Raw genomic sequence first — 11,744 nt, forward strand, 5'->3', positions numbered from 1 at the left:
CTCTGCACTCACTGTGATGTCCAGCCCTGCCATAGGGTCTCTGCACTGACTGTGATGTCCAGCCCTACCATAGGGTCTCTGCACTGACTGTGATGTCCAGCCCTGCCATAGGGTCTCTGCACTGACTGTGATTTCTAGCCCTGCTATAGGGTCTCTGCACTGACTGTGATGTCCAGCCTTCTCTCTGCCTGAGAAAGATGCCTTTTTACTCTCTCCCAAAATTCCCTCACTTTTGTCCTGGGCCTGATGCTGACACTCTGGTGGAAGAGAAGGAAACTTGTTCCTTGTACTGATTTTTAACTGCTGATTTCACTGGACAATTGCACAGCTAATGACTGCAATGTACAACAGACCTGGGAAGGGTTGAGCAGGCCTGGACTTAGCTCGGCTGCACACCAGGAAGGAGAGGAGAATGGGAACATGAGTTAGGAACCTGTTCCCACTGTCAACTCCTCAGTCACCACGTTCTGCCATACACATGCTGAGGTGAGCACAGGAAGAAGTTGCCCAAGCTGCACGCTTCCATTCGGCTTAAAGAAACAGCAAGGGAGTGGGTGGTATATGCCTGTAATCCAGCTCTCAGGAGGCTGAGGCAGAATGGTTTCTCTGAGTTCTAGTCAAGCATGGACTGCTGCGTTGGATCATCTTGGAAAAGAAAAGGTAGAAAGACAGGAAAAGAGGAGGGAGGGACAGAGAAACAGAAGCAGACCTACCATTTGATATCTTGATACAGTAGTATCATTTAGGAAGAGCTCTACAGAAAATGTCCATATAAAACTTTAGGGCCACACTGTACGGTTGCTATTTAGTGCAGAATCTTTCTAAAACATGTTTATCCTGCTTTTAAAAAATTACAGAGCAGTAGAGATGACTGGTGGTTAGAAACACTTTGCTCTTACAAAGGATATGCGGTCAGTTCCAGCTTCTGTATTAGGGAGCTCACAACAGCTTGTAGCTCCAGTTGCAGGGTATCTGATACCCTCTGGCCTCCACAGGCACCTGCATGTAAATGATGCAGATACTCACACAGGCAAATACATACACAAAGTACCAAATAAATCATTTAAAAATTGTAATACTCTAGATGTGTGTGTGTGTGTGTGTGCATGTGTGTGTGTGTGTGTATAAGTGAGTGCCTTCCATCGCAAACATGTGAACTTGGAAGACTATGTCCAGAAGTTGGTTCTCTCCTTTCACGATGCAGGTCATGAGGATAGGACTTGGGTACTCAGTCTTGGCTAGCGTCTTCCTCAGCCACCTCACTGGCCCTTATTCTGCTTTTGAAGAATACCATAAACATGCACAATATAGAAAGAATTCTGAAGGCCAAGTTTCAGACCTACCTGTGGTAGTATTGGTGCCTAACAGCATGTCAATACTAGAGCAGGGAAGAAGGGTTTAGGTCATTGGCCTCAGAGACACATGCCAAGCAGAAACTTCTACCTGGCACTGAAGTTGTTTTGCCATTTTGCTCTTCCTGGGCACTACCAGGCTCCTGCATCAAGACAGCGGATGTATCAGAGGCACTTGTGTGTGAAGTTCCTGTGCCCACCAGAAGTAGTTGGAATGCCTCTGCACTCTACCACCTAGTGTGTGGCCATTGGCCCTCTCTGCTCTCACAACCTAGACCAGCATGGATCCTCTCCTAGAATTCACTCCTCTGAGTCAGCTTTGAAAGCTCTTTCATGAAGAGCTGTTGCCAGTGAACTGATCACGGAACCTCCATGCCATTCAATCAGAGATGCTTTTACTTAATTCTGTCCCATGGCTTTTTAAGCATGAAGCACACTGGGCAGATGTGGCTTTCATCTGCCTTATTTTGTTTTATTATTTTTGGTTAGAATATTCCATATCTCTGAGTTTCAGAGATATGTTCTTCCCAGATCCCGAGCTGGGGCCAGGTTGGTTTGGTTTGAATTCTTGTGACAGGGTCTCACTCTGTATTGCAGGCTGGCCTGAAGTTCACTAGGTAAACCAATAGCCTTAAATTCAAAGCAATTCTTCTGTCTCAGCATTCTGAGAACCAGGATTATAGAAGTGGGCCTCCACACGGAGCTCTGTCAGGGCTCTTACACTTTAGAACGCTATCACATCATACAGTAGCCTGAGGAATTCCATCAAGTTCACACCGTGTTACTCAAACTGAAACAGGCTCCTGGGTCTTCTCATGAGCCACAGTTCAGTTGTTCATGACTTTGCATATATCTTAAAACCTAACTGCTCAGAGCATGCATTCCAGGGCTTGTAGCCTTCTGTAATGCCTGAGAGATCCTTGTAAGGACAGTACTTCCCCAACATCAGCTGTCCAGATGGTTTGGCTTGCTGCTTTGCTGTGTCTCAGGTTAAGGAAGTGAGCTCTCAACTCATCCAATCTGCCATTTGATGACTGAGTGTCCTGAGCTCTTAGATATTCTCCGCCTGAACTTTCCCAGCTGTCAAGTGAGTAATAGTAGTATGGCCTCATCAGAAGCTTGGCCTGGAAACCGGTAGGACAGCGCCTACCGTCATCAGTCTGCTGGTGGAAGGTGGTTTGCAGGTTTGCCTGCTGTAGGAGATAATTGTGTGGCTTTTGTGAGTCCACCAATGTGTCCTGAGCGAGTGCAGTCCTGAATTCCCTTCACACTGGTCCTGTGGCTGCTGGACCTAATAATATTCCACAACATCAGTATCTCTGTAACCATGCCAGATCCTTCCTCACTCCTCTTCCTTGCCCCTCTCCTCTTCTCTCACCTATCTCTTCCCATCTCTGAATAATTCATGACTGAAACGAAACAGAATGGAAGTCATTCAACCGTTCCCCTTGTATCTCTGAAGGATTTTCCCTGAGTCTCTCCGATGGCTAATGGCTACCCAGCAGTTTGAGTCAGCAAAGAAGTTGATCCTGTACCTCACTCAGAAGAACTGTGTGAGCCCTGAGAGCGATATCAAGGGAGTGATGCCAGGTAAATACAATGCACTAGTCAGGAAGCCCAAGGGATGCTGCCGCCGGGTAAGTATGATGCTCTGGCCAGGAAGCCTGAGGGATGCTTTTGTCCTGAATAACTGTCCTGGCTAATGTTTGGTCTATACTCCTATGCCTATGTGATTTGCAAAGGTTTGGAAAGGCAACAGTGGCTGCTACGGTCTAGGAGTGAAAGTAAACTGAAATCCTCTCCACTTTCTGGGAGCTGGTTTCTTTTGTAATCAGGTTGAACACACTATCATGTTCCTGACAGCCCATACAAAGCCAGAAGCAGGATGCAAGGTGGATACACATCTGATCTTTATCAGCTCTATTGGCTTTGTGGAACCCAGTGCCTCCTTTCCCTGACTGCCTACCAGGTTTAAAGCCTTGGCTCAGGGTATGGATGGTGTTAGTAACCTCTCTTCTTGAGTATGATCTTCAAAGGGCTGCCATTGTCTATTTATGGCCATGACCTATTTGTTGGTCAAGGGAAGAAATGGAAGCATGCACTATTTTTGTAGTGTGGTTCAGATCCATAGAATTCTTGAGAATCAGGGCATCAGCAGAAGCTAAGTGGGGCTTTCAAGCTGGGAGCCCATAAATGGCACCAGGAAGTTCTTCACAGCCAGGTTCCTGAATCCTCCCTGACATGCCAAGATCCTGACCTTGTAGATCTGAAAGAAACCCTAGGAACGTGCACTATTGGTGAGCTCTGAAAGAGACTCTAATGCAAGGGATCTAGAGAATCCCTTTGAAAACCAGCAGCTTTGACCTACCATGTTAACCTGAAGACCTGTATGCTTTGCAAAATCCCCTAGGAATGTAATGCATAGTGTGTTGGGGGACGGAGAGGGAGAGAGAAAGGATGAGAGAATGAATGACTTGACCGTAACGAGAATCATATGATGACCATTCATTCATTCATGACAAAGACATTTATTAAGCACCTGATGGCGCACAACACTATGGAGAACAAAGAAGGAGGCAGGCTAGGACTGACTCTTAAGGAGCTCAGATGGGGTGCACACAGAGAGGAGGTCTTAAATGTACATTTAATAGGAGGGGTAAAGCGCTAAAGCAGAAGAGTAGAGGGTAGAGGCTGCAGTCAACGTGAGTACGTAAGCCTGACTTTCAGACAGATGTGCCATGCAGGAGAATGTACCTTGCAGGTCCCCATTTCCACTGGAGAGGGTGTGAGCCACCTCAATCTTGAGAGCTCTTGGCACCCAGTGGGCTTCTTACTGGACAAAGATATGGGGGCACAACAAGGGTAGTATACCTATCTTTCCCCGTGCCCTGGACACAGGCTGAGCCACATCCACTTGCTGGGTGAGATGGGGTCTACCAAGTCCTTTAGCTTAGGCAGGAAAAGTCTGATCTACCAAAATCTCTGAATTCCCTGGAATGAAGGCTACAAGCCATGGCTGGTCTACTTGAAGAGTACTGAATGCTGGCTTTTAGAGGACCATCCTAGGCCCCCTTTCTCAGTAGCAGCAACAGTAAACAAGACAGTGTTATTTATGTGCCACTCCCCTTCCAAGTGACGTGCAAAGATGAACTCATTCATAATGTTGCATCCTGTATGTGGTCCGCACATGGACACATTTCTTCACAGCAGTGCATTTACAAGGGATGCTACGGTGCCCCTTGTTTGCAGATGAGGAAACCATGGCACAGAGGGCTGGGCTGCTTTGCCAGAGACCAGTTAGCTAAGTACTAGTGGAGCGAGAGGTAAACCCGGGAAGTCTAACTGAAGTGGCTTTACTGGCTGCTGAGAAGGGGGTGAGGACCATGAGGCATGTGGGAAAGGATGCTGTCAAGGAACCTTTGGGGCTAGGACTGCCTGGTTTGGGCTATCATATAGCTTCCCTCAAGCAAGCTTCTGTTTGCAAGCTTCTGTTCTCAAGCTTTATTGTACATTGTTTGTTGCTGGCCTCCTAATTAAATCATTGCACTCCTCTTCTTTCGGGTTAAAATATTATCTGGGAAAAGCTTGTTTCTCAACCTTACTTACACTGATTCAAGTTCCTATATTTGGAAAGTGATATTAGCTCTCCTCCATCCCCATTTCTTTGTTTATAATTCAGTTGGTATTTACTTCTCTTCTGTGTCCCAGATCGGGGGCCAAACAAGAGGTGATTCGAACCCCTTGGTGACTAACAAAGAGGAGAAAGGCTTCACTCTTAACCAGGATGTGTCATCATTACTGTAGTCCCTGTGGGATGCTTATTCACCCTGGCTCTCTATGCCTCGTTTCCCCCCCCCCCCCACACACACACACACTGACAGAAGCATTTAGACAAACAGTATGCAAAGCTGTCCAGCACTTGGGGGAAGTCTATCTTCCCTGGGATTTCCAACTTCCTTAGCTCAGAATCGCTTCTCCGCCATAATTATCAAGCTCCTGGGGGGCTTTCCCAGCTTCTTCTCAGCCTTACTCATTGCTCTGTCCTCCTCTCCTCCACCAGCAGCCCAGGAACAAATACAGTCACATCATCACCTGCTCAGGGCCTCAAGGAAGACCCCCACACCTTACATACAGATTTAGAAACCCTACCTAATGGCTACCCCCACCCCAGGCCTCTGGTCTGTGTTTTTCCTCCCCATAGGCCTCACCTCAGAAAAGTTCCATTCTCTCAGACCCGTTCGCCCATTCTTAAGGTTAGCTCCTCAAGCCCATCTCACCTGTCATTCTCTAAACAGCTGCACCCCTGTCTCAGCTTCAAACAGGAGTTTCTCAGTATTAACCTCTACACCACAGAGTCTCTGCTACAGTGCCCAGGCTATACCTCAAAGGAGACCTATGGACAGCATCATTTCATGAATATTCATGACATACAGAAATACAGGTCTCCTACAGGCAAGAAGAGGCAGGACTATTCCTTAGGGTATCTCCAGCCAGAAGAGTGCCTTAGGCTGGGATGTAATAGTGAGTGAGGGTCCTCATGCCCTGTTAAAGCATGCTAGTCTTGGGCTTATGCTAAAAGAAGACCTGATCTCCCAAAACTTCCCACTTCTATTCTTTTTTTTTTTTTTTTTGGTTTGGTTTTTCGAGACAGGGTTTCTCTGTGTAGCCCTGGCTGTCCTGGAACTCACTCTGTAGACCAGGTTAGCCTCGAACTCTCAAACTCAGAAATCCACCTGCCTCTGCCTCCCAAGTGCTGGGATTAAAGGCGTGCGCCACCACCGCCCGGCCCACTTCTATTCTTTTAACACTATCTTCAGTTTTTATTCGAGCATAAGTGATGGTCTTAGCAACATGTTCATCTGAATTAGACACTTGGGTGTGTTCCCAAATGTCGTTCTCACAGTGTCATGATATGCCAAGCATGACAGCTCTCCTTCCCAGGCCTGACTCAAGATTTTGAACATTTACAGTGGATATAAAGTCCCTGCTGCTTCTGTGTTGTCCGTAGCCCACAGAAAAGAAAAGAAGGCCAACTAACCTTACGTCAGAGGCCTGCTTAGCCCCTTGCTGTCAGTGATAGTGAGACCAGTCAAGAGACACAGAACAGAAACTGGAAGACCCAAGGAAACCTCCTGAGAATGTGTCTTCTTTCTCAAAGCCTCATGGGGATGGGACAGTGAAACCTGGAGAGGTTGAGCAGTGAGTTCCTACTTCCAATATACTCCCTGGAAGGAGCTCAATGAAGGGTCACACAATGGAGGAAAAGCACATGTGTGAACTTTTTCTTCTCCTTGAGGGTAGTATGCAGGGAGCAGGAGTCATTTGACCTCTGTGGGTCTCCTCACTGGGAAAGCAATCCAAAAGTCGATTCTGACCCAAGGCTCTTAGAGTCTGACCCAAGGCTCTCAGTCCCAGGGAGGCTGCCCAAGGTATGCTTCCATGGCCTTCTCTCTCTGCTGCTCTTGAGAAGATACTGAGGGACCAGAACCTCTTCACCATCTCCCACTTCCAGGGCTTGGAGCATACGCACCAACCCTGCCATATCCTCAGGCCATAGTCTGTGCCAGGACTGCCCTCCATTGGTGCCTAAAACCATGGATAGTGCCCGACTTTAGACAGGCTAGGTTTCCCCTATAAATACAGATCTACTATAAGGTCTAATTTACAAATTAGGCACAGGAAAGGATTAATAACAACTAATAACAAAAACTTGAGTAGTTATGACCATATAATTTATGAATTTCTCATTTCTGGAATTTCCCATTTAATATTTTCAGGCCAGAGTTAGCCTTACAAAGCTGAGACCTCTATTCCTATGGGCAGCCTGTTCAAGGAGGTTAAGAAGAAACACAGAGCTGAGCTTCTCCGCAAGCTGGGGGAGCCTCCCTGCTCCCAGACCTAGGGCACTGACCACAAGGGTCAAGGAAATGTGTGTGGGGCAGGGCTAGGCATGTTTGATTTGCCAACATTAAGTCTGCCTGTGTCTCAGTTACATTCAGACAGCACTGATCCAACAAGGCTGAGGTGCTCTGCTCTGAGCTCTGGAGAAGCAACCCAGCACTCCTGTCTTACCAGCTGGCTGATACCTGTTTGTTTTTATTTCCTAATGCAAGGAGTTTGGGGCAGTTCCTAGGTTTCCACTCGATAGCTAGAGAGACAGGAAAGCTCCTTATTCCCAGTGACCTCACAGGGTCTCAGAGATTAGCTAATGCTTCCTACAGTTTGGAATGTGTGGGTTTCATCCCAGAAGACAACACAGGAAGTAGCAGAAGTTGGTGCTGTTGATGATGGGCCAGTGGTATGAGTAACAGAGACGCTGACAAAACATCAATAGAGCTGGAAAAGTTAATTTAATTCCCTTTAGGATAATACAGTTACAGCTGTAGACTACAGTCAATTCTTAGACTGGGCTCTAGGGTTTAATGTTATTTAAAAAACAAAACCTTCAGGTCACAATACAATTGCTATAGCTTCTTTAACATACTATTTCAACCACAATAATTCATTAGCAGTTACATATAGACCACCAGGCTCTGAAGGCTTCCTCTGTCCCTATTCCCACAGACATTTTTAAATTTTAAATTTCGAATTTTGAAACTATTTCATGTATACAGGAAAGTTAAAAAAGTACAGAACTTTTCTATACTTCTGACTCAGTTTCCCCCATTGCTAATGTCTAATGTTACCATAACACATTTGTCAAAACTACGAAACTGGACACAAGTATATACTGTTGTTAACCAAGTGCCAGATGCTACTCAGTGTTTCCGATCTATCACTGACCCCTCGAGCTCCAGGACTCTGTCTAGGTGCGCAGTTTGCCATTACCTTGCTGCTGTCTTCTCTGGTCTTGACAGCTCCTCAGTCTTTCCTTGTTTTCATGACCTTGACAGGCTTAGGGGCACTGGGTCCTTGTTGACTCTAGGAAGCATCCTTTCTGCTTTAGTTTCTAAGGAGGGGATGACTCCGTGAGGACATACATGCCAGCTGCCAGGCAGAAGGGCCCAGAAGGCTGAGTGTGAGTACTGCTCTCGGGTAGCAGCCCCACAGCATCTTCTGCCTGGGGCATTTCCCATGTTCTGATCTTCCCTGTTAGATTGCCAGACCAGCCCTAGGACTTGAGTAAATTCCCAGCCAGGTTGGGGTAACTTACACTGGAGCACTGTTGACTAGGATGACTGGCAGAGCTGTGATGAGCCTCAGAAGGGCCTCAGTCCCATAGCTTCAGTTTGTCACATCTCTAAGCGGAACACATTGTCCATCTTGTTCTAGGAATGGAGCCTAGGGCTTCATGCCTCCTGAGCACTGAGCTATACCCCATTCCCCCAAAGAATTTCAAGTGTGTGTGTGTGTGTGTGTGTGTGTGTGTGTGTGTGTGTGTGTGTGTGTGATATTCACATCGTCTAAGGACAGTTGTGTGTAGCTTCAATCCTAAGACATTTTATCCCCCAAAGATTAAGGTGCATATGAGCCTGTAGCTTCGCAGGCTTCTGAGCTGTGAGTGGCATAGGTAGATGCCGTTTCTAGCAAACGGAAATCACTTTCTGTGAGTGCAGGACCTAATTCAGGCCTCAGTGACCTAGTCTCCCATCATGGAGTGATGTGGCTAGGCAAAATGAATGGAGCTTGTCTGTGTGGGCCTGGCCTGGCTCTTTATAATCCGGGCTTGGGAGGAAGTGTACGCTGACAGTATGCTTTATGCCCTTTCAGTTCTGGTGGGAAAATCTGTCTGACAAGTTAGTCTCATGAACACATTTCCAGCCAGAAAGCCTAGATTCTTCGCTCTGGCTTAAAGTCAAAAGGCTTTCTCCTCTTTTCATGGTCCAGGATGGGGAAACCAAAGCTGTGTCTTAGCTGTGTCTGAAACTTTCCATCCTACTCAAGCTCATGAGTCTGTCTCTTACAGAGCTAGAGAAAGAGCTTTCACGGAGGCCCAAGAAGGTGTGCATTGTGAAGGTGGTGGGGACGAGGAACCTGTGGAAAAACATCGTGGTTCTGTGTGTGAACTCGTAAGTCATGGGAGACATGGGTAGATCCAGATGAACCCTCTTCCCACCTCTGGATGAACTCTGAATCCCACATGGCCCCAGAAGTATGTTTGAAGGATGAAAGGTCTCAAAGATATCTAATACTTCATCAGGAAGCCTTAGGCAGGCAGCACTGAGCATTGCCCTCAGCCTAGCCACCTGCCCCATGCCAGCATCCTGCATGGTTTGAGAGCTCCTAGGGCTTTGAACATAAGAGAGGCCAGGAGGCCTGGTGAAGTCCTACACACACTCATGTCCACAGAAACAATACCCTCCCTCTCTGTGAATTTTATAAGAGTGACTCTGATGGTCTCCTTTATACCAGTTCTAGGGAACTCTGAAAAGGTAGCCTCACCTTGTGCCTCTTATACTAGGAGAAGTTTCCAAGGTTGGGGTTCCTGGCAGTGTCTAGGGAAAGGGGCAGCTTGATCCCATGGGACCTCGGCCAGAGTCCCTACCCAGGCTCCAAAGAGCTGTTCTCCCTACATGCAACTAGCTCAGGCCACCTGACTAGCCCGCCTGCTCAGAGGACAGCTGCAGTCAGGGACAGGTTGCCTGAACGCAGAGCAGGAGTGCAGGCTCCCTCAAGAGGTCTCTTCCTACAGCTTCACCCCTGCCTGCTGGGTCTGTGGCTCAAGTCGTCTCATGGTAGCCCCAGTCCCAGGGCTGGGTGTGTACCTGGAAGTCTTACCTCACAGCTCCACAGCCCCCAACTGCACAAAATAGACCTTTGGGCAGAGCTCAGCTGGGAGGAGGGGTTTAGACTTTTGTGTGTCTGTGAAAGGTCTCAGGGCTGCCTTCAAGTAGAGAGGCTAGAATTGTAGCCCCCCCCCCCTTTTTTGGTTTTTTGAGACAGGGTTTCTCTGTGTAGCCCTGGCTGTCCTGGAACTCACTCTATAGACCAGGCTGGCCTCGAACTCAGAAATCCGCCTGCCTCTGCCTCCCAAGTGCTGGGATTAAAGGTGTGTACCACCACTGTCCCACCAGCAGCCTCCTATTCTTTACAGTTCTCCTGTTAGAACAGCTTGGTGAAATCAACAACTCTGAGGGATCCAATTCAGTTTCACTTTTGAGGTATAAAAGTTTCACCACCCATGAACAGAAGTGTGAAGATCTAATTGAGGTCAGACCCTACAATACTTATCCCCGCCAAGGCACATAGAAGCTAGACCCTGAGCCCTCAGGCCTCTCCTTCCTACCAGCTCTGGCATGGTGGTCACCACTCTGCTGTCTACTCGCAGACAGGGGCTAGCTAGCTAGCAGTGTTCATATCAATAGAATGACTTTGCCAAATTTTATGTCGCAAAAAAAGTCACAAAATCAGGCATAAATGAGATGAATTTTCAGTTTTGTGACTCTTGTGGGGCAAAGGGATGGATACCCCACGCCCCTATTTTGTAATCACTTGTTGTGGTCAGAGTTCATTTCTCCAAGTATAGAATGTGATCACTGTGAGGTGGCAGTTCGCCAGGAAGGAAGGAAGGAAGGAAGGAAGGAAGGAAGGAAGGAAGGAAGGAAGGAAGGTCGGTCATGTGGGATCCCAGGAAGTTGAAGTACTTGAATCTATGGCCAGACTATAAAACCTTTGCACAGAAAGACTGGGCTCTTTACAGAATACAGTGCAGGAGAGTCACACCCAGCTGGCAACAGGTAGCTCCCCTTTGCAAGGGGCAGGACCTGTTGCTACTAATCTTAGTGCTTCCTCAAGGTTGGAAGAAAAAGACTTAGATTTCCCTGCTGCATGAGACAGAAGTTGCAGAGCAGAGAGCTCAGGATGGATGGGAACTGACTATGAATGGGTTCTCATGTACTCTAGTCATTTCATATGGAGCTTGTCCTTGAGAGCCCTTCCGAGCCCTAGAAATACCTGTATGAGCATCAGCAGCCCCCTAGATGGATGCCACCACATTTTCATTCCTGTTGTCCAAGGCACGGTAGGTTATACATTGCACAATGGGTTTATATGCTGACATGGGGTAGCAAGGAGATGGACCTAGTATCTTCATTTGGCCTGGCATCTGGCTGGCTTTTCCTCCTGGCTTAGTTGCATGAGAGCTTGTATGAATAAATAGGTTTTTTTTTTCTAGATGTATCCCAATTTTTCAGCACTCTGAGTACTCAAAAAAGGAAGCAGAAACCCAGACAGGCAGTGTGACTCAGAGGCAGTCACCAGCCAACCAAGATATGCCCTGTATCTGCTGTCGGTCTATCAAGTGGCTATGACCATGTTCTTATGCTGACATTAGAGTAAATTAGCACACAGAAGGTGCTTTGTCCTACACCCTTGGTGAACAAAGAACCTCAAGGATGTTTCCTTGATGTCGCTGCATTTAACTCTCTCCCTCTCCCTCTCCCTCTCCCTCTC

General features: G+C 47.3%; 1 protein-coding gene across 1 annotated transcript in view; it reads left to right on the plus strand.

Annotated features, from left to right (window-relative positions):
* The window catches only part of Slc22a23 (solute carrier family 22 member 23), a 165,626-nt gene that overhangs the window by 136,720 nt on the left and 17,162 nt on the right, over positions 1–11,744 (plus strand). The window contains exons 5-6 of the mRNA XM_028763176.1: positions 2,815–2,942; positions 9,259–9,361. Coding sequence (XP_028619009.1) covers positions 2,815–2,942; positions 9,259–9,361 — 231 coding nt within the window. The remainder of the gene's footprint in view (positions 1–2,814; positions 2,943–9,258; positions 9,362–11,744) is intronic.

This window comes from Grammomys surdaster, unplaced genomic scaffold, assembly GCF_004785775.1.
Source record: "Grammomys surdaster isolate TR1022 unplaced genomic scaffold, NIH_TR_1.0 137, whole genome shotgun sequence".
NCBI classification, from domain to species: domain Eukaryota; kingdom Metazoa; phylum Chordata; class Mammalia; order Rodentia; family Muridae; genus Grammomys; species Grammomys surdaster.